Source organism: Salvelinus alpinus, chromosome 26 (genome assembly GCF_045679555.1).
Source record: "Salvelinus alpinus chromosome 26, SLU_Salpinus.1, whole genome shotgun sequence".
NCBI classification, from domain to species: Eukaryota; Metazoa; Chordata; class Actinopteri; order Salmoniformes; family Salmonidae; genus Salvelinus; species Salvelinus alpinus.
The window spans coordinates 30,964,481-30,991,820 of NC_092111.1; the positions used below are offsets into that span (position 1 = coordinate 30,964,481).

The 27,340-nt window shown below is 43.2% G+C and overlaps 3 protein-coding genes across 7 annotated transcripts in view; 1 reads left to right on the plus strand and 2 right to left on the minus strand.

Annotated features, from left to right (window-relative positions):
* Nucleotides 1–499: 499 nt before the first annotated feature.
* On the minus strand, nucleotides 500–11,793 carry LOC139555172 (vacuolar protein sorting-associated protein 28 homolog). Of its 2 annotated transcripts, none has more exons than XM_071368746.1 (10): nucleotides 11,684–11,793; nucleotides 11,106–11,173; nucleotides 10,774–10,802; nucleotides 10,597–10,634; nucleotides 10,412–10,501; nucleotides 3,525–3,630; nucleotides 3,218–3,319; nucleotides 2,516–2,569; nucleotides 2,127–2,218; nucleotides 500–1,875 (listed from the first exon to the last, which is right to left on the minus strand). In XM_071368746.1, the coding sequence occupies exons 2-10, from the start codon at nucleotides 11,143–11,145 to the stop codon at nucleotides 1,755–1,757; spliced, it is 672 nt and encodes a 223-aa protein (XP_071224847.1). In that variant the 5' UTR covers nucleotides 11,146–11,173; nucleotides 11,684–11,793; the 3' UTR covers nucleotides 500–1,754. The 2 variants fall into 2 exon arrangements, with proteins under 2 accessions (XP_071224847.1, XP_071224848.1); XM_071368747.1 differs by lacking the exon at nucleotides 11,684–11,793 and adding an exon at nucleotides 11,544–11,658.
* A 98-nt stretch (nucleotides 11,794–11,891) lies between these two features.
* Nucleotides 11,892–14,116, plus strand: LOC139555169 (aurora kinase A- and ninein-interacting protein). 2 transcript variants are annotated; one of them, XM_071368743.1, is made up of 4 exons: nucleotides 11,892–11,996; nucleotides 12,201–12,340; nucleotides 12,536–12,692; nucleotides 12,848–14,116. In XM_071368743.1, the coding sequence occupies exons 2-4, from the start codon at nucleotides 12,248–12,250 to the stop codon at nucleotides 13,858–13,860; spliced, it is 1,263 nt and encodes a 420-aa protein (XP_071224844.1). In that variant the 5' UTR covers nucleotides 11,892–11,996; nucleotides 12,201–12,247; the 3' UTR covers nucleotides 13,861–14,116. The 2 variants fall into 2 exon arrangements, with proteins under 2 accessions (XP_071224844.1, XP_071224843.1); XM_071368742.1 differs by having other exon boundaries at nucleotides 11,896–11,996; nucleotides 12,232–12,340.
* Nucleotides 14,117–14,160: 44 nt separating this feature from the next.
* The window catches only part of LOC139555168 (adenylyl cyclase-associated protein 2-like), a 55,314-nt gene continuing 42,134 nt past the window's right edge, over nucleotides 14,161–27,340 (minus strand). For all 3 annotated transcript variants that reach the window (XM_071368740.1, XM_071368741.1, XM_071368739.1), the window contains 6 exons: nucleotides 18,231–18,411; nucleotides 17,598–17,773; nucleotides 17,217–17,340; nucleotides 16,932–17,014; nucleotides 16,517–16,657; nucleotides 14,161–16,377 (listed from right to left, as the gene is read on the minus strand). In XM_071368740.1, coding sequence (XP_071224841.1) covers nucleotides 16,294–16,377; nucleotides 16,517–16,657; nucleotides 16,932–17,014; nucleotides 17,217–17,340; nucleotides 17,598–17,773; nucleotides 18,231–18,411 — 789 coding nt within the window. In that variant the 3' untranslated portion in view covers nucleotides 14,161–16,293. The remainder of the gene's footprint in view (nucleotides 16,378–16,516; nucleotides 16,658–16,931; nucleotides 17,015–17,216; nucleotides 17,341–17,597; nucleotides 17,774–18,230; nucleotides 18,412–27,340) is intronic.

Sequence of the window (27,340 nt, forward strand, 5' to 3'; positions counted from 1 at the left end):
CCATTATTTCAGGTTGTTGGCCTGATGTAGGACTAAATAGATTTAAATAGTGGAGTAGGGTGGTGTTATTTTTTGTGAGTGTTGTGTTAGATGGTAGGGTATTTATTTTAATTTTTTCAAGCAAAGTATAAGGGAGTTGTACTCCAGTCTAGTAGGTGGCAGTAATGCAACATTTATTGATGCCAACCACCATTAAACCTCAACGAAGAAGACGCACCTAAGCTGTTGAGAGGCCAGAACGCTCGGATCAACCCTACTCCTCGGCCAGAGCATCCAGTGTGTGTCCTCTGAACGCCCCGAGAGCGTAACGCTCTGAATTTACAAAACGGACAATCTAACAACATTCTGAATTTTTACAAATGCCCAGAGCACACTAAGCGCTCTCTGGTACTCCAGAGTGAATTTACAAACGCACCCAGTGTACCAAGCAAAATGTGCAATGAATGACCTTAAAATTCAGACATACATTTCTAAACATGATAACAGGCAGACACCAAAGTTGGAGGTAGATGTTTTTAAATATTATTTCTAAAAAGTGTTACATGCTTTTTTAAATTCAAAACTGCATTATTTACAATGGTAATTCTTAATAAATATGCTCTCCCTAATTTTCATTGAGGGGTGAAACACCATTTAGTCAGCATCACAAAAGGAGGAGGAAATTCTATGAATCCACCCATCTCCATTGTCCACCTAATGTGGCCAAACCCTCACATCTAAAGAAAAGCTGAATTAAGAATGTTAACTGAAGTATAGTACTATAATATAAAATGTACTCAAATCAAATGAGAAACAAAATCATAGATAAACACATTTCATTCACTAGTGTTTCAACATGACCATCAATAAGGGTGCATTACAGGTTGGCCTTAACTATTTTAAGGCCCACCTGTCCATCAACTGTTTCAACTTGAGTTAAATGAACATCCATTGCCAGGAATAACCTGTACACAAGTTATTGGAGTGCCTCAGAGTGCAGATGAGGAACAGCAAAACTGTATTTCACAAATTTAGCAGTTCATTTTCCATCTCAAAATGTTATTTCCATCCCGTTATCAAAGTTTTGGCTAACCAAACTTCTTAAACACACCCCAGGTCACTTTTTTACATGTTGTATTTCAAATATCTTGTCTTCATATAAAGTGACTTCTAAAGGGTACAGACTCACACCGGGCCTTGTGTTGGTATGACAACACCAGACGTAAACACAGTCCTATGTACTGTAGATGCTAGAACACAGGCTGATACCACATTGACTTGGTATCGATACACCCTGTATATAGTCTCATTATTATTTTACTGTGTTACTTTTATTTTTTATTTTTTTAACTTTAGTTTATTTAGTAAACATTTTCTTAAAACTGCATTGTTGGTTAAGGGCTTGTAAGTAAACATTTTTACGGTAAGGTCTACACCTGGTGTATTCGGCGCATATGACAAATCAAATTTGATTTGAGTAGTCTTAACACAGTGCCCCGTCACTCAGGCTAGAGAACTACAACTCAACTAGGTATCTCACTGAACAGGACCACCCCACTGGGCCACAGCACTGGACGCAGCCAAGAGTCTAGGTCAGAGTTCAAAGGATAAGACAGACAAGTACTGTACCAGAGATGGAGGAAGAAAGATATTATTCCTTTGAATAGTACAGCCCACAAACAGAGGAGATGACCTTAGACACGTAGCGAGAGAGGAGAGGAAGGGATAGTACAATGATATAAGAAAGGTGAGAACAGTCCTGGATGATGGGTAGATTAGGAGGAGTGTAAGAAGCGGTTGAAGGCGTTGTAGGCTGACTCCAGGTCAAACAGCATCTGGCGAACCTGGGAGTCATCCAGCTCATCAGAGGCTGACATGCTGCTGAGAGTGGTCAACCTAAAGAGGAAAACACGCAACTCTTTACCTTCGGAATTACAATACTATTTTAGTGTTACACCTACTGTCACACCTACTGTCATTGTTAGACAATACGGGCCAGTTTCCCAGACACAGATTAAGCCTAGTCATATATTAAAAAGCATGGTCAATGAGGATTCTCCATTGAAAGTGCTTCTTAGTCCAAGACTAGGCTCAACCTGTGTCTGAGAAACCAGGCCTAAATGTGTGTAAGTGAGGTATATCTTTACCAGAGGGTGACTTTGTCCTTGGCCTCATTGTCTGGGGGCATGTTGCTCATTCTGTTCATGGTCTCCATCAGCTCTCTCAGGTCTGGTTGGATCTGATCAATTCAAACCACCCCATCAGTCAATGAAACATAGAAACAATACCGGACCCTAACCACTTTACCTGACAGGTTATATGGCTGCGTTTACACAGGCAGCCCAATTCTGATCTTTTGCCCAATTATTAATCTTCTGACCAATCACATCAGATATTTTGCTAAAAAAATGAGCAAAAGATCAGAATTGTCCTATGTAGCCTATAAATAGGAACTCTGAGGATTTCCAAGCCCTAATTACTTTAGAGGTGATATGTTGATGTTCATCGTCACTTGACCTAAGTCTGATCTATTTACCTCATCCATCGCCCGGATTTCCAGACGTAGCTTGTCCATCACCGTGATAAAGAGCTGGGGATAAGAGAGGAGAAACAGAGATGAAGGATAATAATGTGTAAGCTTAACTGACGATTTCACTGTCTGTCAGAAACCTGAAATTTACTGCAGAACAATCACACACTTTCAAATGTGTGGTCTGACAAGGTAAAAATCTGTCATTCTGCCCCTGAGCAAGGCAGTTAACCCACTGTTCACCGGGCGCCGATGACGTGGATGTCGATTAAGGCAACCGCCGCACCTCTCTGATTCAGAGGGGTTGGGTGAAATGTGGAAGACACATTTCAGTTTAATGCATTCAGTTGTACAACTGACTAGGTATCCCCCTTTCCTTTCCTACCAGTCTGATCTTATGAAAGAGTTTGAATTTGTGTGTTATATCTCTCCTATGCTGTTCCTCTCTGTACAGCGGCCTTGCTGGATCTTGACAGGATTGATGTGGGATGCAGTTTGCTGTGGCACTTAAGGGGGCACCAACAGCGTTCTGGGTTGAGCCAGAACATGCGTAAAATTAAGAAAAAGACTTAGTGCCAGAACAGAACGCACTTTATTATTAAATCGATATTGGACCGCAAATGATTCAATGTTGGCAAAAAATGGCAGTGATCCCAGCGTCTGAAATCACTTACTGTTTAATGTCATGAGCATGGCGAAGAGACCTACCGATACGATATCAGCAATGCAGCGATTCAGGTTGCCCTTGTCATCCTTGATGGTGATTGGTCGATCCTCCTTGATTCTCTCCATAGCTAGCGGGCAGTCAAGCTGATATACAAGAGAAGGGAGAGGAGAACAATATGAAATACAAACCAATGTACTCATATTCAGATATTGTTCTAGAGTTCAGCAGCCAGCAGATGGCTAAAGCACGTACACATCTGGGATCAGCCACTTTACGTTACAGTGAGTGGATTCCATTAACTGCAAAAGCTGCACTCCACTCAAAGAAGTGTGACTGATATAGACTCACTCTGTACTTCCTGCAGAAGTCGTCGATAGAACCCACGTCAGATCCCTGGACCTGTTTGAAAGCAGCCTTGTACTGCACCAGTAGCCTGGAGCAAGCAGCCGTGTACCTGATGGAAACACACAGTAATGGATCTCATTCTCTAATGTTGAAGTAACCTCATACAGTACTTTCAGAAAGTATTCATACGCCTTGACTTTTTCCACATTTTGTTGTGTTGCAGCCTGAATTTAAAATATAATTTGTGTCACTGGTCTACACACAATACCCCATAATGTCAAAGTGGAATTGTTTTTAGACATTTGTACAAATTAAAACTGAAAAGCTGAAATGTCGAGACAATCCCTTTGTTATGGCAAGCCCAAATAAGTTAAGGAGTATAAATGTGCCTCTTAAGGATCCACCCCTTTTTTAAATTTTCGCCTAAAATGACATACCCAAATCTAACTCAGCTCAGGACCTGAAGCAAGGATATGCATATTCTGATACCATTTGAAAGGAAACACTTTTCGTTTGTGGAAAGTTTGTGGAAATGTGAAATTAATGTAGGAGAATATAACACATGAAATCTGGTAAAAGATAATACAAAGAAAAATACTTTTTTGTACCATCATCTTTGAAATGCAAGAGAAAGGCCAAAATGTATTATTCCAGCACAGACGCAATTGAGATTTTGGCCACTACATGGCAGCAGTGTATGTGCAACGTTTTACACTGATCCAATGAACCATTGCATATCTGTTCAAAATGTATCAAGACTGTCCAAATATGCCTAATTGTTTTTTAAATACATTTCCAAGTTCATAATTGTGCACTCTCCTCAAACAATAGCATGGTATTCTTTCACTGTAATAGCTACTGTAAATTGGACAGTGCAGTTAGATTAACAAGAATTTAAGCTTTCTGCCCATATCAGATATGTCCATGTCCTGGGATTTTTTGTTTGTTACTTACAACCTCATACTAATCACATTAGCCTACCTTAGCTCAGCTGTCCCGCGGGGGGACAACAACAATCTCGTAGAGGTTAACAAGTCACAAAAAAGTTTCATGGACTCACTGTGTGCAAGAATACTGCAAAAATCACTGAAGCTGGAGACTCATATCTCCCTCACTAACTTTAAGCACCAGCTGTCAGAGCAGCTCACAGATCACTGCACCTGTACATAGCCCATCTGTAAATAGCCCATCCAACTTCCGCATCCGCATCCCCATACTGTTATTTATTTGATTCATTTTGCTCCTTTGTACCCAAGTATCTCTACTTGCACATTCATCTTCTGCACATCTATCACTCCAGTGTTTAATTGCTATATTGTAATTATTTTGCCACTATGGCCTAATTATTGCCTTACCTCCCTTATCCTACCTCATTTGCACACACTGTATATAGACTTTTTCTATTGTACTATTGACTGTATGTTTGTTTATTCTATGTGTAACTCTGTCTTGTTGTTTGTGATGCACTGCTTTGCTTTATCTTGGCCAGGTCGCAGTTGTAAATGAGAACTTGTTCTCAACTAGCGTACCCGGTTAAATAAAGGTGTTTTATTTTTATGGTGTTTAACGTGATTTTTGAATGACTACCTAATGTCTGTACCACACACATACAATTATCTGTTAGGTCCTTCAGTTGAGCAGTGCATTTGAAGCACAGATTCAACCACAAAAATCAGGGAGATTTTCCCAATTCCTTGCAAAGTGAGATAAAAAAATATATTTAAAAAAGCAGACATTGAATATCCCTTTGAGCATGTTAAAGTTATTCATTATACTTTGGATGGTGTATTAATTCACTCAGTCACTACAAAGACACAGGCGTGCTTCCTAACTCAGTTGCTGGAGAGGAAGGAAACCACTCAGGGATTTCACCATGAGGCCAATGGTGAATTTAAAAAATTTACAGTTTAATGGCTGTGATGGGAGAAAACTGAGGATGGATCAACAACATTCTAGTTACTCCACAACACTAACCTAAATGACAGAGTGAAAAGAAGGAAGCCTGAACAGAATAAGGAAGCCCGTACAGAATAAAAATATTCCAAAACATGCATCCCGTTTGCAATAAGGCAGTAAAGTAAAACTGCTTAAATGTGGCAAATAAATCTACTTCATGTCCTGAATAGAAAGTGTTATGTTTGGAGCAAATCCAACACATGACTGAGTATCAACTCTTCATGTTTTCAAGCATGGTGGTGGCTGCATCATGTTATGGGTATGCTTTTCATTGGCAAGGACTAGGGAGATTTTTAGGATAAAAATAAACATAATAGATCTAATTACAGGCAAAATCCTAGAGGTAACCCTGGATCAGTCTTCTTTCCAACAGACACTGGGACACAAATTCACCTTTCACCTTTCAGCAGGACAATAACCTAAGACACAAGGCCAAATATACACTGGAGATGCTTACCAAGACGACAGTAAATGTTCCTGAGTGGCCTAGTTACAGTTTTGACTTAGACTTGAAAATGGCTGTCTAGCAACGATCAACAACCAACTTGACAGAGTTTAACTAAATATGAGCAAATATTGTACAATCCAGGTGTGCAAAGCTCTTAGAGACTTATCCAGAAAGACTCAGCTGTAATCACTGCCAAAGGTGATTCTAACATGTATTGATTGACTCAAGGGGTTGAATATTTAAGTAATCAAGATATATTTGTATTTTTCATAACTTCTAACATTTGTAAAAAATGTTTCTTCCACTTTGACAGAGTATTTTATGTAGATCTTTGACCAAAAATTACAATTAAATCCATTTTAATCCCACCGTGTAACAACTAATTCTGAAAAAAGTACAATCAACATGTTTTTTTACAAAAGGAAAGATTTGGAGTTACATAAACTTGGATTTTATTTTTTCACCAGGTACATATGCAGGATGCTACCCTCCACAGCATGGCCTTTGCTCCAGATCAAAACTCCAAACCTACAACCTAATTCTGACCAAAATTAACCAGAGAGATTACTGCTTCCAAGGTATTATTTTCCCAAGCTATACTGAGGGTGCTCTAGCCAACAAACAGTAGAAACCTGAGTGCACCATTCCAACCTGGAACTGAGCCAGATTCAATTAGCACTAAGGTGTGAAGTAAAAGGCCTTTGGCCCAACAAGTGTCAGGAGTCTTTGAAGCGTCCTCTGAAGCCCCCTCCTGCTGTTCACTGGCATTCACTGGCATTTTCTACAAGAAATCTGCCTCCAGAAATAAAAGCTTCTCCCAAGTGGGTGTGACACCTACTCCCGTTGCCTGCTGCACTACTACTTGGATTCCACCAGGCGATCTGTTCACTGTCTGCCCTGGCCTGTCTCCCCCTGTCTGTCACACACTCCCCCCTCTCTGTTCACTGTCTGCCCTGGCCTGTCTCCCCCTCTCTGTTCACTGTCTGCCCTGGCCTGTCTCCCCCTGTCTGGTACAGGTACCTCCACCACACTCCCCCCTCTCTGTTCACTGTCTGCCCTGGCCTGTCTCCCCCTGTCTGGTACAGGTAGGTCCACCACACTCCCCCCTCTCTGTTCACCGTCTGCCCTGGCCTGTCTCCCCCTGCCTGCTACAGGTACCTCCACCACACTCACCCTTCTCTCCCGAGCTTTCGCTTGCCTCCAGCGCACACGCACTGTTGGGGCAAGTGACTCTGAACTTACAATGGCTAGCCCCAAGTCGTTATATATATATTTTTTTTCTTGTGCATTTTGCCTCATGACTCCTGCATACTTTGTTGAGTACAAACTTTCTTTAACCAACCGTGGGACAGGCTATGTTTGTTCCCACACTCGGGACTTTGACTCTCTATTGGTGACACAGACTTTTGGCCTCCCATCCTATTCCAACCACCTCTCACCGGCTTTGTATTCATATTACCTGATGAAATTGCTGTACAATATGATCTTGTTGCCACCTGATGCACATTCAGATGTCATAAATCAGCACTGCAGAGCTCTCCCTGTACTATGCCGTGCCTTGATTGTATTACTGTTGATGATATCTGGAAATGTGCATGTACACCCTGGCCCATCATCTACAGTTGCTAGCCCCAATTCTGACTTGTGCTCTGATATCTGCTTCACTGATTTCTGCTCTCGTAAAAGCCTGCGTTTTCTGCACATAAACACTAGAAGCTTATTACCTAAAATGGATCAATTGAAAGTGTGGGTTCACAGCTCCAATCCAGATGTGTTGGTCATTACTGAGACGTGGTTAAGAAAGAGTGTTTAGAATACTGATGTTAACCTTTCTCAGCAAGACAGATCTTCCAAAGGTGGAGGAGTGGCAATCTTTACCAGGATCACCATCAGTGCTCGGTTGTCTCCACACAAACAATTTGATTTGCAGGTTTTAAGCATTAAACTTTCAAATAGCTCTTTGTTGTCTGTTGCTGGGTGCTATCGTCCTCCATCAGCACCAGCCTGTACCCTACCTCCCTCTCTCCTGGCCCCTTACACTAAGTCTGAATTTGTCCTGCTAGGTGACCTAAATTGGGACATGCTTAAACCACCTGACCACGTCCTAAAGCAATGGAATTCCCCAAATCTTTCTCAGATTATCACAAATCCCATAAGGTATGACTCCAAACACACAGAAAAGGCTACTCTCCTCAATGTAATCCTCACAAATAATCTCGATAGGTATCAGTTGGTGTTTTCTGTCATGACCTTAGTGATCACTGTTTTACAGCCTGTGTTCGTAATGGCTGCTCAGTGAAACGCCCTGTCCTGATTTGTCATAGACGCTTGTTAAGAAACTTTAATGAACAAGCCCTCCTTCATGAACTGGCCTCTGTAAAATGGTATAGAATCAGCTTGATCACCTCTGTTGAAGACGCTTGGACCTTCTTTTTTTATATTTTCAGTGGTATTGTTAACACACACTTCCCCATAAAGAAAATTAGAATTAAAAACAGGTTCAGCACCTGGTTCGGGGGGCTGAGCATGGCTGAGCTCTTTAAATCACCACTCATTAAGTAAGGATTCCTATTTGACTCAGCCATGCCTCGTTGCGCGTCCAACATTTTCTCCCACCCCTTCTAATGCGACTATCCCGATGCTTCTCCCTCTTTTTCCCCTGCCCCGCAACAAAGTTTCTCCCTGCAGGCAGTCACTGAGTCTGAGGTGCTAAAGGAGGTCCTTAAACTTGACCCCCAAGAAACATCTGGGTCAGATGGTTTAGACACTTTCTTTTTTAAGGTTGCTGCCCCTATCATCGCCAAGCCTGTCACTCCTTTCTGGGGAGTTTCCCATTGCTTGGAAGGGAAATGCTATTTTTATTGACTTGGCCAAAGCTTTTGATACGGCAGACCATTCCATTCTTGTGGGCCAGCTAAGGAGTATTGGTGTCTGCGGGGTCTTTGGCCTGGTTTGCTAACTACCTCTCTCAAAGAGTGCAGTGTATAAAGTCAGAAAATCTGCTGTCTCAGCCACTGCCTGTCACCAAGGGAGTACCCCAAGGCTCGATCCTAGGCCCCACGCTCTTCTCAATTTACATCAACAACATAGCTCAGGCAGTAGGAAGCTCTCTCATCCATTTATATGCAGAGAATACAGTCTTATACTCAGCTGGCAGCTGCCCGGATATTGTGTTAAATGCTCTACAACAATGCTTTCTAAGTGTCCAACAAGCTTTCTCTGCCGTTAACCTTGTTCTGAACACCTCCAAAACAAAGGTCATGTCACGGGGCTTCCAAGTGGCGCAGTGGTCTAAGACACTGCATCTCAGTGCTAGACGTGTCACTACAGACAACCTGGTTCGAATTCAGACTGTATCACAACCGGCCGGGATTGGGAGGCCCATAGGGCGGCTCACAATTGGCCCAGCGTCGTCCGAGTTTGGCTGATATAGGCCGTCATTGTAAATAAGAATTTGTTCTTAATTGACTTGCCTAGTTAAATAAAGGTTAAAAAAATAAATGTGGGTTGGTAAGAAGAATACCCCTCTCCCCACATGTGTGATTACTACCTATGATGGTTTAGAGCTTGAGGTAGTCACCTCATACAAGTACTTGGTAGTATGTAGTACTAGACGGTACACTGTCCTTCTCTCAGCACATATCAAAGCTGCAGGCTAAAGTTAAATCTAGACTTGGTATCCACCATCATAATTGTTCCTCTTTCGCCTCAGCTGCAAAACTAAGCCTGATTCAGATGACTATCCTACCCATGCTAGATTACGGAGACATAATTTAGAGATTGGCAGGTAAGGGTGCTCTCGAGCGGCTAAATGTACTTTACCATTTGGCCATCAGATTTGCCACCAATGCTCCTTATAGGACACATCACTGCACTCTATAAACTGGTCATCTCTATATACCCGTCACAAGACCCACTGGTTGATGCTTATTTATACTTATTTATAAAACCCTCTTAGTCCTCACTCCCCCTATCTGAGATATCTACTGCAGCCCTCATCCTCCACATACAACACCCGTTCTGCCAGTCACATTCTGTTAAAGGTCCCCAAAGCACACACATCCCTGGGTCTCTCCTCTTTTCAGTTCGCTGCAGCTAGCGACTAGAACGAGCTGCAACAAACACTCAAACTGGACTGTTTTATCTCAATCTCTTCATTCAAAGACTCAATCATGGACACTCTTACTGACAGTTGTGTCTGCTTTGTGCGATGTATTGTTGTCTCTACCTTCTTGACCTTTGTGCTGCTGACTGTGCCCAATAATGTTTGTACCATGTTTGTGCTGCTGTGTTAAAAAATAACACATTTTGTTGTAGCCCTGGACAAACACACCTCATTCAACGCTTAATGATTAGCTGACAAGTTGAATCAGGTGTGCTTGTCCAGGTTTACAATAAGAAAATGTGGGGATACTTGAGGACCAGGGTTGGGAAACACTGGTCTATGACACACGCACACACAACCAGTCAGAGTATATAAACTCACTCATTAGGAGTCACACAGTCTTTGATGTAAGCTTTCTCCAGGGCCTGAAGGGTCTTCACCACAGCAAACAGCTCTGCCATGTTGTCAAACCTTGATAAATACAAGCACAACGCTCAATGTTAACATCTCACCGACATGGTTTGTGAATAGCGTTTATCATGAATTTACAGTCAATGTTCACTTACTTCTCTCTCTCTCTGGCATTCTTGTACAATTTTACTTCCTAAAAAACAAAGTTCATTATTCCTTATTTTGGATTTTGTAAAAGCTGGTAACATTGCGGGAAACTCAAAGCCAGAGCTCCACCAAATATGCCATAAATATGCCATTCAATTATGCAAACCCTACAAAACCCCACTTACCTCATACAATTCAGGTTTATTGACAGGAGCTATAATGAAGAGAAGTATAAAGGCATAACAGAGATGCTTTATAAGAAGACCACATCTCTTCGATGATCACGTCTATAAGATGTCTCTAAAAAAACCTGGGTCTTCTTACTTTCTTGTATTCGTCTTATTTCTATTTCTCGTGTGTTTTTGGTTCTATCTTATGTTCTTTTTAGTGCTTCATTGATATTGATTACTGCATTGTTGGGTTGGAGCTTGCAAGAAAGGCATTTCACTGTACTTGAGCACGTGACATTAAAACTTGAAACTTGAGTACATTTGTGACTGTCTCAGGTAAAACTTACCTCCTCCCATACCTCCTGCGACAGGTATTCCGTGAAACATGGTGACTGCTGCCGTTTCACAACTTTATCTAGTAAAAGTAATACATGTTACAGATGCATTTCAAATACTTTAGCTAAAACATCAAAGTTAATTAAATTGACTGTAAACTGTGGCTGTAGCGATCTGTCACGTTAGTTAGCTAGCAAAGAGAGAATACAAGCAGGAAGTCCTCAATTGGCTAGCAAGCACGCAATGTAGCTTATCTAGCTAGCTACACTTTGATGAATTCACCACTCGTTTAGCTAATTACAAAGGTTGGTAAGGGCAATGATTAGATAAATAGATGTCAACAACAACATTCAAAGATGATGACATTAGCTACTGTAGATATTTTATGAAAAATAAGCTAGTTAGCTAGCTAGCATTTCCTTTGTGATTTATTTAACCAAAACAATCACCCATTTGGCACAATATATTAGCTGGATAAAATAGGCCACTTCACAATACACTACTATTACGTCGATTGAAATAATATACACATGTTATTCGACCAATACTTCAATAATAAATCAAAATGTTCTGGAAATATTTAACTCACCCCTTGGTAAACTGAAGTGACGTCAGTGTAAACACACCCCTCGCGGAACCAAAGGACCCACAGACATTGCAAAACATAAGGTGCCCTTCTGTGCCTCACTTAAAATAAGCCAAATTCTAAATAAGTGTTAAAATACAAAAAAATACAATTTAGAAACGTGTTACCACATGAGGAAATGTATATTTGAATTATATTTTATACTGATACTTTTATAAAGTGAGTGGAGTTTCATGTGCAATATCTGGCAAGTGGAAGCCCAATTATTTTCTGGCGCGCGAGACTCAAAAAAGACACAACATAGCTTGGCTACAAGGTAAGACTGAAAATCCAATTAAATAGCTTGTATTTCAGCTCAATTATGAAAAAGTTCTCACCTAGTACCGCTACAAAATATATCTGATATACTAACCAAATCAGGTTTATGTTTTGACAAATGGCGTGGTTGAAGCTCAGCTTGTTTCATGACAGTAATTATTTTTTCATCCAATACAACCGGGGGTTTCAATGCAAATCGAAGGAGGCTAATTTCCAAATGTATCATTCGCAAGCCTGTCCTACCTTACCATGAAGACCTCCAAAGCGCCATCTCAGGCTTCAACACAGGAGGAGTGTGGGGTTTGGCTCGACACTGTAGACCTCAAAGAAAAGGCAAAACAGGTACTGTGCTTTGGAAAACGTCTGACTCATTGGTTCTGACCCAGCTGAGTTTGTTGTCATGGAAACAAGATAGTCCACTACTATGATTCTTGATCATAATATACTATATGTTTTCCTTGCTCTGAACTTGTGGAGACAATGACTGAATACATTCCCTAATTGTCATTTTTAAAAACTGTTAATTTCTCATTCCAGAGAAGGCCATTGCGACCCATCTCAAAACAACTGAATCCTCTGGCCCGGGCTGGAGGTTACAGCTTAGCAGTGGCGCTGAATTTTACACAGACAAAAATCCAGATTCCTGTCAACAAACAGAGCTCTATATCCTCATTCTTTACCCCACAGCGCAAAGGTAAGCTCAGGTGCAGAGGAAATGCTGCTTCGGGATTAGGCTGTACTTCAACAAATGGAATCATGTCAGCAATTGTTATTTACAGTAATTAATGTGTTGTTAGTGTAATATGCCAATAATGTTTTAGAGGCTCCCCATGTCACTCTATCTTACAGTGGCCCAAAAGGTACCTGCGTCTCCAGAGGCAAGTACACCTTCCACCTCCATCAGATGTGCCTCAACTTCACTCAGGCGTGTTAACATTGGGAGCGGAACCAAACGGAAACGTGCAGCGGGTTTAGAGTCAGGGGCACAGAGTACAGGAGCTCAACCCACCACCCTACAGAGGAGCCCGGAGGGAGAGAATGCTGCAGGCTGTGAGTTATACAGGCAGAGCTTCAGGGAAAGAGCATATTGGGAGGTTTCCCATATGCCCCATCTTAACATGGACCATCAGTCTGAGGAGATGGAGGAACCAGACAAAAAGAGAAGGCTCTCTGTGAATTCCTCTCCCCCAGTAGAGACTGGTACTCATGAGTGCAGTCAGTACCAATGGAGTGCCTGTAGCAGCCCACAGTATAGTCAATATCGAAGTGAGACAAATTCTGAGGGGCAGTGTGTTCTGACACACCAGGAACTCCTTGTTGGAGTAAGACAGGCCGGTGACTCAGGCACTGCTTTCCCGGAGAGCCTGCAGAGTGAGGGTGGATTCAGGGCTTGGCTGGGTGCGCAGGATAGAACCTCCACCCAGAAAAGGGCTGTCCCTTCTCATTTGATATCACAGCAGGTAGAAGGGAAAGAGAACGACTTACCACAATCAATGTCTTCGCCATCCCCAAACAAGATGTCTCCTCCTCTCAGCCCTGTTTCCACTCACAGATGGACGAAACAACATCTTCCATCACCACAGATACATGTTCTAGAACAATCCATGAAACATGTTCTAGAACAACCATTGAGAGAGTGTGAGGGAGACACTCTTGCCATGCTGTTCACACAGGACTCTGAGGGCTTCAGGGTGATTGCACACCGTGCTCTGGTATCAAGAAGCCCAATAAAGGACCAGACTAATGTATTAGCTAGTGGTAGAGACAGTATATTTGCTGCTGATAAAACCCTGCTGGAAGAGGAAGGAGAGGAGTTGCTCTTCACCCAAGACTCTCAGGGAAACATGGTTATCAAACACTGACAATGTATGTGTTTGAATGTATAATGGTGAAAACTAATGAAAGAAATGATGAACATTTTAGATGTTTTGTGTGTTGGAAATTGTATTGCAGGTTAAGGTTTCTAATGACTTATGTAATCACTTGTGTTTGAAAACCACGTATGATCTTTACTTGAACACTTATATTACCTGGATTGAAAATGTATTTGAGGTATCCAGTTTCTGGACATTTCTCTTTTCCACCTTTATGGTACTGAATAAAATGTAACACATATAAGAGATTCTCAAGTCCAAATTAATGTCAAGACATCACACAAGCACTAAAGTTTAGATTTTATTTTGAAAAACGATACATTTATGTACACTAAATTCACTACTGGGTATGAATAAAGACATGTGAAAAGCACTAACAGTGTATTAACCCCATCTAAATGCTAATGCATTTGTGTCCCAATACAAAATGCAGTAAAGAAATTAAGATGCTTAATTTAAGGTTACAGTGGTGTATTCAGACTAACAGGTGCGTATATTGACAATAGTTCAGTACACATTGAACATTATGAAAAACATTTCTCTATGTTGATTTGTATCCAAGCATATTAAGGCTTATGCAGTGCTGGTGACAGAGCAATCTACTGGTGGTAATGCTACAACCATATATTTGGGTTAGGAAAATTAATAAGAGATAAGCAAGATATATCTTAAACTAGTTATCAAATGCAAGTAAGTTCTCGCGCTTGTTATCCTTCACTTTTTTAAACTTCCATTTCACTTTGTCAATTAAGTCTGCTGTCAATGCAATATAGGCTAGTATATGAAAAACGTGTTAAAAAAAAAACACTCCATCCTAATTCAGTGCTACCCCAGCTATCACAAAGTTCTGAGAACCATTTGTTTTTTAAAGCTTGGCTGGAGTGTTGTTGCCCTATGGTTATTTTGCATACAACATTCTAGGAATGGAGCAAGATACCCAGCTAACACATTTTCTGAGAGCTATATGTTTCTGTGGTGGGAAATGGAATAATTCCATGGATAGAGAAGAGAAGATAATAGGTTTGAATTTCACTGACGCCATACCACAATAAAAAATAAAATTGTATGATTAATACCTAAGCAAATACATTTTCATTTGTTCTATCTGTGCTTGGAGTTCAAAACAGTTAAACTAAGCTAGCAGTGTTATTAGAAGTCTTATTGAAACATGTTCTCAGAATGTTATATAATTCCTTCAAATTACATTACCGTTCTCAGAACATTAATAAAACCTTTCCAGGAAAACTCAGGGAACCATAGTAAAATGTTCTCAGAACCTCCCTGCAACCTAAAAATGTAAGTTCCCAGAACATGCAACATTTTTACTTCCGTTCACAGAATGTTTAAAAAAAAAAATGTTCTGCTGGTCAGGAAACTTATAGCTTCCTTCGCCGAGAAATGTGAAATCAAAAACATACGCTCCCACAACTTCCAAGGAACCAAATGTGCTAGCTGGGAGAACACTACCATGCAGTATAAACATAATACAACTTAACTGAACAGTTTAGTATCGTAGAGTATTAAAGCAAACCAAAACAGTGTATGCTTCAACATCTTGTGGAACATACTCTACAACTCCCTCTCAACTGACCATATAGTTTCAAACTGGCCATTCAATTTTATCCGTGGAACATTCTCTTCATCCTACATATCATACTAATCAAAAGTCAACTCCACCTCATTCTTCAATACTTTCTGCCTCTCAAATCAAGTCACCACAACAAAGCATAAAACAACAACATTACAATGCCAAGTAGTACGGAATCTGAAGGTTCTCTCCAATCAAAAGACACATCCATAATATATCCTAATACAAGGTTTGCCTTATCAGGGTAGCTTTTTCAGCAGTTAACATGTAAAGAAGTAATTAAGTTGTACAAATAGCCTACTTGCATAAACACCTTTTTTGTTATGGTTAAGATGCCAGATACTTGTTTGAGAGACGTTACCTTATTTTGCATTAACAGATTAACATAAAGGCTACACTTCCTCGCTATTCCTCATTTTAATGCAACTTTATTTGCCAAACACAGAAGTTCTACACGAAGAAACCTGGCAAAAATACTGCTTGTTTAAATAGCAGGCTTACCATAACTCTGTGGATAGTACAGTAGTTTTGTGAAGGAGAGTGCTCTGCAACAAATAAGCTGAACAAACAGTTCAAGGACAATTTACCATTTCAAAGTGCAGAGGAAACAATAAAATGTAATCTTAATGCATACAATCAGGCGTACAATCAACTGACCTACAGCACTACTAGCCAGTCAGTTACACTGTCTGGTTTGTGTGGTACAGGATCCCTTTTATTACTTGTGATAGCCAGCCTATAAGGGTTTGTGAAACCTCTGACGGAGAGGGAAATAGATGAGGAATAAATGGGGGTGATAAGAGATCATCTCAATGAGGAGGAAGTATCAGCAATCAGCCAGCGATCTCTGTGGGTTCTGTCACCAGTTTGGACCCGTCCCAAACGGTCTTGAACTGCTCAGGAACTGGGAACTCCCTCTGTTAAACAGACAATGTTAAAAACAAAACCACACCCAGACACACTCACTAAGTCTCATACTTACACTATCTCTCACAGACAGACAGACAGACACGTTGGAAATGCAAGCCCTCAACAAACACTTTAACACACACTCACATAGTCGTCATCCTGTGGTACCAGGATGTTCATCTCGGAGCTCTTGGCGCTGACGATCTCACAGTCCAGAGCGTCCTTACTCAGGTAGACTTGGCATCCCTCTGTCTTGTTGATGGAGATGGTAGGAACTCTACCCATCACCTGGACAAAAGTGGGGCAGATACTTCCATCTTATAACTAGTCTAGGGACAGTAATTTTTCCTGTCCATGTAACCTGAAAAGGAAAAAAAAGTCATGGCCCTAACTCAGAGGCACCTAACTCATGACCCAACATAACATAAAACTAAATGTGCCAGTACTATACATCTATGATAGGGTTATTGCAGGTACGTTGAAGCTGAACTTCAGATGCAGAGAGGAAAGGGAACACATACTGTATGTTATTTGCTTGAACATGTATGAAATTTGAGCTGACCTGTAACTGAATGTCCTTTGAGTTGATTATTTCCACAATGCCAACAATGTTGTCAAACACCAGACCAAGCTTCTTACAGTTATCTGTCAGAGGTGAACGTCATAGGAAAGCATGAAATAAGTGAGTGAGAGAGATACAGAAATGATGCTGTCAAAGATGAAAGAAATTGTCCACTGTGTATGGCCACTCCTTTGTAAATGACGTTGCAGTATAAATGATCAAACTTTAATAACAGAAATACAGTATTATCAACTCAGAAGTAATACAACAGATGGCTGAACTCACCCACAATGATGGAGTTGATCTTTCCCTCTATCTGTAGAGTAGAATTGCTGCAGCAGAAGACATAGGCCACCTGTCTCAGCTCTGTCTCCTTGATAACCAGGTCATGAGCCTGGTCAAAGTACTCCTGTGGGGAGAAACAACAAACAAGACCTGTGACCGTCTGACCGCTCTCCGGTTTGACCCTTCACCTTTGGATGACCTCAGTGGGTTCAGCACCAGACATCACAATCGCCTCCGAAAGTGTCTTGTTCATTGAATATGTGAGAAACACCAAAACGTTCCTGACTCACTAGACATTCTTTAAGATCCTCTTTGTCCTCCATTTTTATAATAGCAAAACTTAGAAGCCTGGCAGGCGAGGCAAGACACTAGGTAACATACCACCCTCCATTTCTTCCCCTCCAGCTCCAGCAGTGGGGGTCGTTTCTGGGGAGGCGCTAGGTTGGAGGAGCCGCCGGGATTCCGGCTCGTGGATGGGGAGGCGTGATTCTCCCCTCCCTGCGAGCGAAGGGCGGGATTCTTATGGGTCATCTGGTCCTTTGAGACGTGCTTTAACGCTAGTGAACAGAGAGAGGATACTTCATTGTAATAAGTTATTGTTTTAGTACAAAAATGTATTTAAAAAATGACCGATCAAAAAATCTCCATTTGAGAAACTTTGACCCTAACTGTTGTTTAATAAGCACAGCATAGAAATATAATGACTATTTCTATGTCCTCACAACACAGCAACTCATCAATTCTCCCTCACTTTCTCCTTCTGTTTCTCCCCCTCCTTCTTCCTCGTCTTCTTTCCTGTCTTGGCTACCTTTGGATCCCTGGTTCAGCTGGGCAAACAAGGGCTGAGTGCTGTGCAGTGGTGCTTTCAGAACTTTGTAACTGTTGATTCAACCCACATCCTCTCTCTTCAACTCTCCCTCCCTTTCTTCTTCTGTTTCTACTTCTTTTCCCTCCCTCCCTCCCCTGCAGTTGGATCAGAGCTCTTCAACCCCTGGGTGATGGTGGCTTGGCTACCTTTAGTGATTGCTTCTCCTTGGTTCAGCTGGGCGAAGAGAGCCGAGTGCTTGGCCGTGGTGCTGTCGGCCTGTGGCAGTTCGCCTGTGAAGACTGGTGGGGGTCCAGGGGGTGGGGTTGGTGGAAGGGGGCTGGGACCGCCAGGGGCAGGAGCGAACAGAGAGGGAGGAGCAATGGGACCCTGTAATGAGAGATAGAGGCGTGTTACTCTCTGTGAATCAAGACAAGATGATGGTGAAGAAGTCTGGAACTACAGTCCCCCTCTGTCGAAGATGCTTGGACCTTCTTTTTAATATATTTTCAGTGGTTTTGTTAACAAACAAGCCCCCATAAAGAAAATGAGCTAAAAACAGATTCAGCTCCTGGTTCGACCGTGACCTTGCAGAGTTACTCCACCTCAAGAATTGCATTTGGCAAAAGGCTCGGCACACGCATACTCAGGCTGACTGGCTCTCGTTCAGGCAATGAGAAATAAGTGCACTCAGAATATCCGGAAGGACAAAGTTAGTTACTTTAAGGAGCAGTTCTCTCTCTGTGGGTCTAACCCCAAGAAGTTATGGAAAACGGTTAAAAACCTGGAGAATAAACCCTCCTCCTCACAGCTGCCCATGTCCCTTAATGTTGTTGATGTGGTTGTTACTGACAATAAGCACATGGCTGAGCTCTTTAAAATCACCACTTCATTAAGTCAGGATTCCTATTTGACTCAGCCATGCCTCCTTGCCCGTCCAACATTTCCTCATCTCCCACCCCTTCTAATGACTATCCCCGATGCTTCTCCCTTCTCCCTGCTAACTACCCCTCTCAAAGGGTGCAGTGTATAAAGTCAGAAAATCTGCTGTCTCAGCCACTGCCTGTCAAGGCTCGATCCTAGGCCCCACACTCTTCTCAATTTACAACATAGCTCAGGCAGTAGGAAGCTCTCTCATCCATTTATATGCAGATGACACAGTCTTATACTCAGCTGGCCCCTCCCCGGATTTTGTGTTAAATGCTCTACAACAAAGCTTTCTTAGTGTCCAACAAGCTTTCTCTACCCTTATCTTGTTCTGAACACCTCCAAAACAAAGGTTGTGTGGTGTGGTAAGAAGAATGCTCCTCTCCCCACATGTGTGATTACTACCTCTGAGGGCTTAGAGCTTGAGGTAGTCACCTCATACAAGTACTTGGTAGTATGGCTAGATGGTACACTGTCCTTCTCTCAGCACATATCAAAGCTGCAGGCTGAAGTTAAATCTAGACTTGGTTACATCTATCGTAATCTCTCCTCTTTCACCTCAGCTGCCAAACTAACCCTGATTCAGATGACCATCCTACACGTGCTAGCTAACGGAGACATCATTTAGAGATTGGCAGGTAAGGGTGCTCTCGAGCGGCTAGATGTTCTTTACCATTTGACCATCAGATTCGCCACCAATGGTCCTTATAGGACACATCACTGCACTCTATACTCCTCTGTAAACTGGTCATCTCTATATACTCGTCACAAGACCCACTGGTTGATGCTTATTTATAAAACCCTCTTAGGCCTTACTCACCCCCATCTGAGATATCTACTGCAGCACTCATCCTCCACATACAACACCCATTCTGACAATCACATTCTGTTAAAGGTCCCCAAATCACACACATCCCTGGGTCACTCCTCTTTTCAGTTTGCTGCAGCTAGCGACTGGAACAAGCTGCAACAAACACTCAAACTGGACAGTTTTATCTCAATCTTGGACACTCTTACTGACAGTTGTGGCTGCTTCGCCTGATGCATTGTTGTTTCTACCTTCTTGCACTTTGTGCTGTTGTCTGTGCCCAATAATGTTCGTACCATGTTTTGTGCTGCTACCATGTTGTGTTTCTACCATGTTGTTGTCATGTTGTGTTGCTACCATGTTGTTGTCATGTTGTGTTGGGACCATGCTGTGTTGTCATGTGTTGCTGCCTTGCTATATTGTTGTCTTAGGTCTCTCTTTATGTAGTGTTGTGTTGTCTCTCTCGTCGTGATGTGTGTACTTATACATTTTTACATTTTTAATCCCAGCCCCGCAGGAGGCCTTTTGGTAGGCCATTGTAAATAAGAATTTGTTCTTAACTGACTTACCTAGTTAAATAAAGGTTAAATAAAATAAAATACAGTTGTTGGCCAGCAGGTGGAGTATAGGACAAATAGTTGAGGGTCTTCATATTCAACTGGTTTCTTGTAGCAGATGTGGCCAACGTCAAAGCTGGGTTGGAACAAACGCCTGCAAACACTGTCCCTCCAGCTCTCCAGGACCAGAGTGGTCCACCCTTGGCAAATAGGAACCTTAACTACCACTGTGTGCTGTTCTTGATGTTTATATATGCATATGGTGAAAAGTGGAGACCTAAGGCAGGGATTCAATCCGACTGTATGTTGTGACAATGCAGCTTTTAAAGGCAATGTTCCCGCATTCGCAAAGATCGCATTCATGGTAAACGCTGCATATGTGGGGTCAATCAGAAATGACCTTTAATGTCAAGCGTGCTATAACACGGATCTAAGGCAGATTGGATTGAATCCCGGCCTAAGTCCTGCTGCAACAGGGACTCTGGTTAACCTTTACTCTAAATGCATTTTTTCTCACTGAGAGCCTTACTTACCAAGCTAATGAGCAGATGAATGTAAAGCCCCATGCCCGCCAACTCCAGGAAAGACAGACTCTCTCTCCTTCTGTGTCTGTCTGTCTGTCTCTGACTGCACAGCTGCCAAGGACAGTTACCCATGGTCCCCCTTCTACACTCAAACAAGCCACAGCAACTGTACAACCCCCCCCCCCCCCCCCTCTCCCTCCACACACACACATACGCATGCACACACACACACACATGCATGCACACGCACAAACGCACACACACACACAAGTACCGCTGCAGCCAGTGTGAGTCTGATGTACTGGTGATTGGTGTTACAGTTCATTGGGGGTTTAGCAGTCTATGAGGTCCAGCTGACAGTACTCAACCTCTGACACGTATGGTACATATCATTACAAAACAACACAGTTGTATTAGTTATCAGTTTAGCAAATGCCCAATGATTAAAGCTGAGTGCAATGAAATTAAGGGCTGGATTCACTCCGTATCATGAAAGATCCGCATAAAAATTGAAAGGTAATTTCCGATTGAGCCGACATATGCAGCATTTACCACGAATGTGGGAACGCAGTCTCCACGAACATTGCCTTTACATTTTAATCCAGCTATAGCGCAGTCTCCACGAACATTACCTGTACATTTGAATCCAGCTATAACGCAGTCTCCACGAACATTACCTGTACATTTTAATCCAGCTATAACGCAGTCTCCACGAACATTACCTGTACATTTTAATCCAGCTATAACGCAGTCTCCACGAACATTGCCTGTACATTTTAATCCAGCTATAGCGCAGTCTCCACGAACATTGCCTGTACATTTTAATCCAGCTATAGCGCAGTCTCCACGAACATTACCTGTACATTTTAATCCAGCTATAATGCAGTCTCCACGAACATTACCTGTACATTTTAATCCAGCTATAGCGCAGTCTCCACGAACATTACCTGTACATTTTAATCCAGCTATAACGCAGTCTCCACGAACATTGCCTGTACATTTTAATCCAGCTATAGCGCAGTCTCCACGAACATTACCTGTACATTTTAATCCAGCTATAGCGCAGTCTCCACGAACATTGCCTGTACATTTTAATCCAGCTATAACGCAGATTTTCCGCGATACTTCTGGGATATGGACTGAATCCAGAGCTCTGTGTGTGTGTGTGTGTGTGTGTGTGTGCACGCTCTTGTGTATGTGTAGTTTGTGTGAATACACAACGTATGTGTGTCTGCATGTGTGACAGTGTGTCCCTGCCCCTCTGAACAGAAGCAGACAGATTAGAGGAGAGAAAAGCCCAGTAGTTGAAAGTACGTTGTGGGGTGTGTTGGAGCAGGTGTGTAGGGCCTGAACTTCACAGGGCTTTGTTGCGGCTTTCTTTGGTGAAGAAAACCTCCATTCAAGTCCACCCTGAGGACCACCTGTCCACGCCACACACTCCTTAACTCACACACAAAACCCTGACACCTAACGGCAGGAGCGACAGCTGACCCACAGCCACCGTACGCTGTCAAGTTTCCCTCCATACACACACTCTCGCATATGCACACACACACGCACACACACGCAGACACACACACGCAGACACACACACGCACATGCACACACACTTTCAGTCCACCAAATTGTGTGACAGTCTATATACCTCAAAGGACCACACAGAGGATTCTGGCAGATCACTGAAACAGACAGTGGCCTTGAACTGAGTTCAACACTCTTTAAAGTTTAGAGAAATGTGAGGTTTAAGGAGTTTTACTTTCAGTTTTATTGTAAAAAACGAAACAAATAAACGTATCACTTCCACTGGATGCAGGAATATGATTTCTGATTGGAAACCTGCCAGAGAGAGAAAGGGAGAATGAGAAGGGGGGAAGGGAGAGGGAGAAGGTGGAAAGGGTAGAAGCGAGAAGGGTGGAAGAGAGAGAAGACAGGCTATGTGCACACTGCCCACAAAATGAGGTGGAAACTGAGCTGCACTTCCTCACCTCCTGACAAATGTATGACCATATTAGAGACACATATTTCCCTCAGATTACACAGATCCACAAAGAATTTGAAAACAAACCCAATTTTGATAAACTCCCATATCTACTGGGTGAAATTCCACAGTGTGCCATCACAGCAGCAAGATGTGGGACCTGTTGCTATAAGAAAAGGGCAACAAGTGAAGAACAAACACCATTGTAAATACAACCCATATTTAACTTTATTTATTTTCCCTTTTGTACTTTAACTATTTGCACATCGCTACAACACTGTATATAGACATAAGACATTTTAAATATCTGCATTATTTTTAATGTATTGTTTACATTTTTACTGTTTATTTCACTTTTGTTTATTATCCATTTCACTTGCTTTGGCAATGTTAACATATGTTTCCCATGCCAATAAGGCCCTTGAATTGAATTGAGAGGGAGAAGGGAGAAAGAGGGAGAAGGGAGAGAGGGGGAGAAGGGAGAGAGAGGGAGAAGGGAGAGAGAGGGAGAAGGGGGGAAGGGAGAGAGAGGGAGAAGGGAGAGAGAGGGAGAAGGGGGGAAGGGAGAGAGAGGGAGAAGGGGGGAAGGGAGAGAAGGGGGGAAGGGAGAGAGAGGGAGAAGGGGAAAGGGAGAAAGAGGGAGAAGGGGAAAGGGAGAAAGAGGGAGAAGGGGAAAGGGAGAAAGAGGGAGAAGGGGGGAGAGAGAGGGAGATGGGGGAGAGAGGGAGTGGGGAGAGAGAGGGAGAGAGAGTGAGAAGGGGAAAGGAGAGGCAGAAGGGGGAGGGAGAAGGGAGGAAGGGAGGAGGGAAAGGGGGGAGGGAGAGGGAGAAGGAGGGAAGAGAGGGAGAAGAGGGGGATGAGAGAGAGAGAGGGAGAAGGGGGAAGAGAGAGGGAGAAGGGGGAAGAGAGAGGGAGAAGGGGGGAAGAGAGAGAGAGCGAAGGGGGGAAGAGAGAGAGAGCGAAGGGGGGAAGAGAGAGAGGGAGAAGGGGGGAAGAGAGAGAGGGAGAAGGGGGGAAGAGAGAGGGAGAAGGGGGGAGAGAGAGGGAGAAGGGGGAGAGAGAGGGAGAAGGGGGGAGAGAGAGGGAGAAGGGGGGAGAGAGAGGGAGCGAAGGGGGGAAGAGAGAGAGGGAGAAGGGGGGAAGAGAGAGGGAGAAGGGGGGAGAGAGAGGGAGAAGGGGGGAAGAGAGAGGGAGAAGGGGGGAAGAGAGAGGGAGCGAAGGGGGGAAGAGAGAGGGAGAAGGGGGGAAGAGAGAGGGAGCGAAGGGGGGAAGAGAGAGAGGGAGAAGGGGGGGAAGAGAGAGGGAGCGAAGGGGGGAAGAGAGAGAGGGAGAAGGGGGGAAGAGAGAGGGAGAAGGGGGGAGAGAGAGGGAGAAGGGGGGAGAGAGAGGGAGAAGGGGGGAAGAGAGAGAGGGAGAAGGGGGGAAGAGAGAGGGAGCGAAGGGGGGAAGGGAGAGAGAGGGAGAAGGGGGGAAGGGAGAGAGAGGGAGAAGGGAGAGAGAGGGAGAAGGGGAGAAGGGAGAAAGAGGGAGAAGGGGGGAAGGGAGAGAGAGGGAGAAGGGAGAGAGAGGGAGAAGGGGAAAGGGAGAAAGAGGGAGAAGGGGGAAGGGAGAAAGAGGGAGAAGGGGAAAGGGAGAAAGAGGGAGAAGGGGGGAGAGAGAGGGAGATGGGGGGGAGAGAGGGAGTAGGGGAAAGGAGAGGCAGAAGGGGGAGGGAGAAGGGAGGAGGGAGAGGGAGAAGGAGGGAAGAGAGGGAGAAGAGGGGGATGAGAGAGAGAGAGAGGGGGAGAAGGGGGGAAGAGAGAGGGAGAAGGGGGAAGAGAGAGAGAGCGAAGGGGGGAAGAGAGAGAGGGAGAAGGGGGGAAGAGAGAGGGAGAAGGGGGGAAGAGAGAGAGGGAGAAGGGGGGAAGAGAGAGGGAGAAGGGGGGAGAGAGAGGGAGAAGGGGGGAGAGAGAGGGAGAAGGGGGGAAGAGAGAGAGGGAGCGAAGGGGGGAAGAGAGAGAGGGAGAAGAGAGAGAGGGAGAAGGGGGGAAGAGAGAGGGAGAAGGGGGGAAGAGAGAGGGAGAAGGGGGGAAGAGAGAGGGAGAAGGAGGGAAGAGAGAGGGAGAAGGGGGAAGAGAGAGGGAGAAGGGGGGAAGAGAGAGGGAGAAGGGGGGAAGAGAGAGGGAGAAGGGGGGAAGAGAGAGTGAGAAGGGGGGGAGAGAGAGGGAGAAGGGGGGGAGAGAGAGGGAGAAGGGGGAAGAGAAAAGGACAAAGAGTAGTAGAGGAAGAAAACAGAAAGCAGACGATAGAAGAAGAGCATGAATTCCCAGCAAACTCTACAATTGCTCAATTGAGAACCACAAAGCAGCCACCAGTACACCAGGGACCAAGTCATTCATACAAGCTGGTCCTTAAGCAACCAGCTGCCTGCCTGCATAACTACACATAAAAATATACACATGAGAACGACATCCCAACCGGCACCATATTCCCTATATAGTGCACTACGTTTGGCCAGACCCTATGGGCTCTATGTAAGTAATATAGTGCCATTTGGACAGCAGTCCTGTACCACTTTAAAAATAAAGAAACAGAAAACAACATCTGAGTCTCTGCTGCAGATGAAAACAACTGGACGACTCCAAAAGAGTCAGAGACAATTATGTCTCGAGGCGAGCTGTAATTCATTGAGTCTTGTTCCTGCCCGTTCAAACCTGCATGGCAAGCAAGGTTATAGTTCATCCATAGGGCCAGGAGCGTTTCCTGACCGTGTGACCTGATCATGGAAAAAGCCAGGAATTCTGGGCCTATTTATCCAACCTCAGATAAAAAAGTCCTGAGAAGTCAGGCAGTGGGACCCAAGTTGTTCCTTCTCAGGTCACAGAGTCATGAAAAACTCCTGGCTCAGGGAGGAGCAGTGTTCAGGGCAGTGTTGAGGAGGTTGGATCAGGAGCTATTTGCTGCTGTAACACATGGATAATGGAATGTGGAGGGAATGCCCCACTGGATGTTAGCTAGCTAGAGGACCGTAGTGCTGCTGAAGCGCTGTAGTATAAGACATTAACTATCCATTATATGTCTCATGTAACTGTTTTACAGCACAGTTACAACATGATGATGGTATACAGTGGAGTCCGAAATGATTGACACCCTTAATAAAGACCCTTAATAAAGCAAAATGACTGTATAAAATAAATCATAAAAATATTTTTGCAATGGCCATCTCAGTCTCCAGACTTGAACCCTATTGAAAACCAGTGGTTTGAACTGAAGAGCACAGACAAAGGATATCAAAGATCTGGAAGGATTCTGTATGGAGGAATGGTCTAAAATCCTCATAAAACATTCTAGAAAAAGTCTCAGTGCTGTTATCATCATAATGTGAGGTATTGAAAACAGGGGTGTCAATCATTTGAACCATACATTTTTTTATTTAAATGTATTACTTGTTAAACAAAATGTATTTCTCTGAGCAATTGTATTAGTATAAAATAATATAATTGCCCAATTTTTTCGAGCACACAATATAGCTCAGTATTTGAACATTTTATTTTATACAGTCATGCTTATCTTTTTCAAGGGTGACAATAATTCAGACCTCACTGTATGTACTGTGTGGACTGAAGCATTAGAGTTGTAGTCATAATGTGGTAATTATAGTTACACAGTTTAGTTAGTATGTGACGATTAGTGGCGGTCAGTACCGTTTAAGATGAGGGAGGACGATACATATTTTATGACCATGGCCTTATTTCTATTACAGCATATTGGATGACTGTCATTCATATTCCATTCACCCAGCTCATTTTAACATTGATAGGTTTAGGCTTCTACATAATACTAAAATTTTCCCTATACCCATCATAGGTTGCTACAACTTAATAACCTACGAAGGAAAGTTTACAACTTAGGTGCACACAGGTCGAGAGAAAAATTTGAGGTGACATACAGTGACATATGGACAGACAGTGACACATTCAATACCGCCTTGTACACTCTTGCCTGCATCTAGCTGATATAGGGTGTAATCATTAGTCTAAAAGTTGCAAACAAGAGTTTCTATTGACACGTTCAGGTATGTTTATCCCTGTTTTGTTCCATTTACTTCCTGTACACAATACATGCACATCACATACAATCAAACAATCTCCGACAAGGACATGAGGGGAAACAGAGGGTTAAATACACAACATGTAATTGATGGGATTGGAACCAGGTGTGAAGGAAGACAAGACAAAACCAATGGAAAATGAAAAATGGATCAGTGATTGCTAGAAGGCCGGTGACGTCGACTGCCGAACACCGCCCAAACAAGGAGAGGGACCGACTTCGGCGGAAGTCGTGACACTTCCGTTTAAGAAAAGTTTTTCAAGAGAATCGGCGGAATGAATACACCCCTGATCACGCATAAACACAGTTAATTTTCATAGCACATTGTATTCCTTCTCGTATCTATGCACTCTCCACCTCTCACCTTAGCTTGTGGACTTCAATGCACAACACATCAGCTATATGTGACCAGGCGAAAAAATACTTTCCAAGCCAA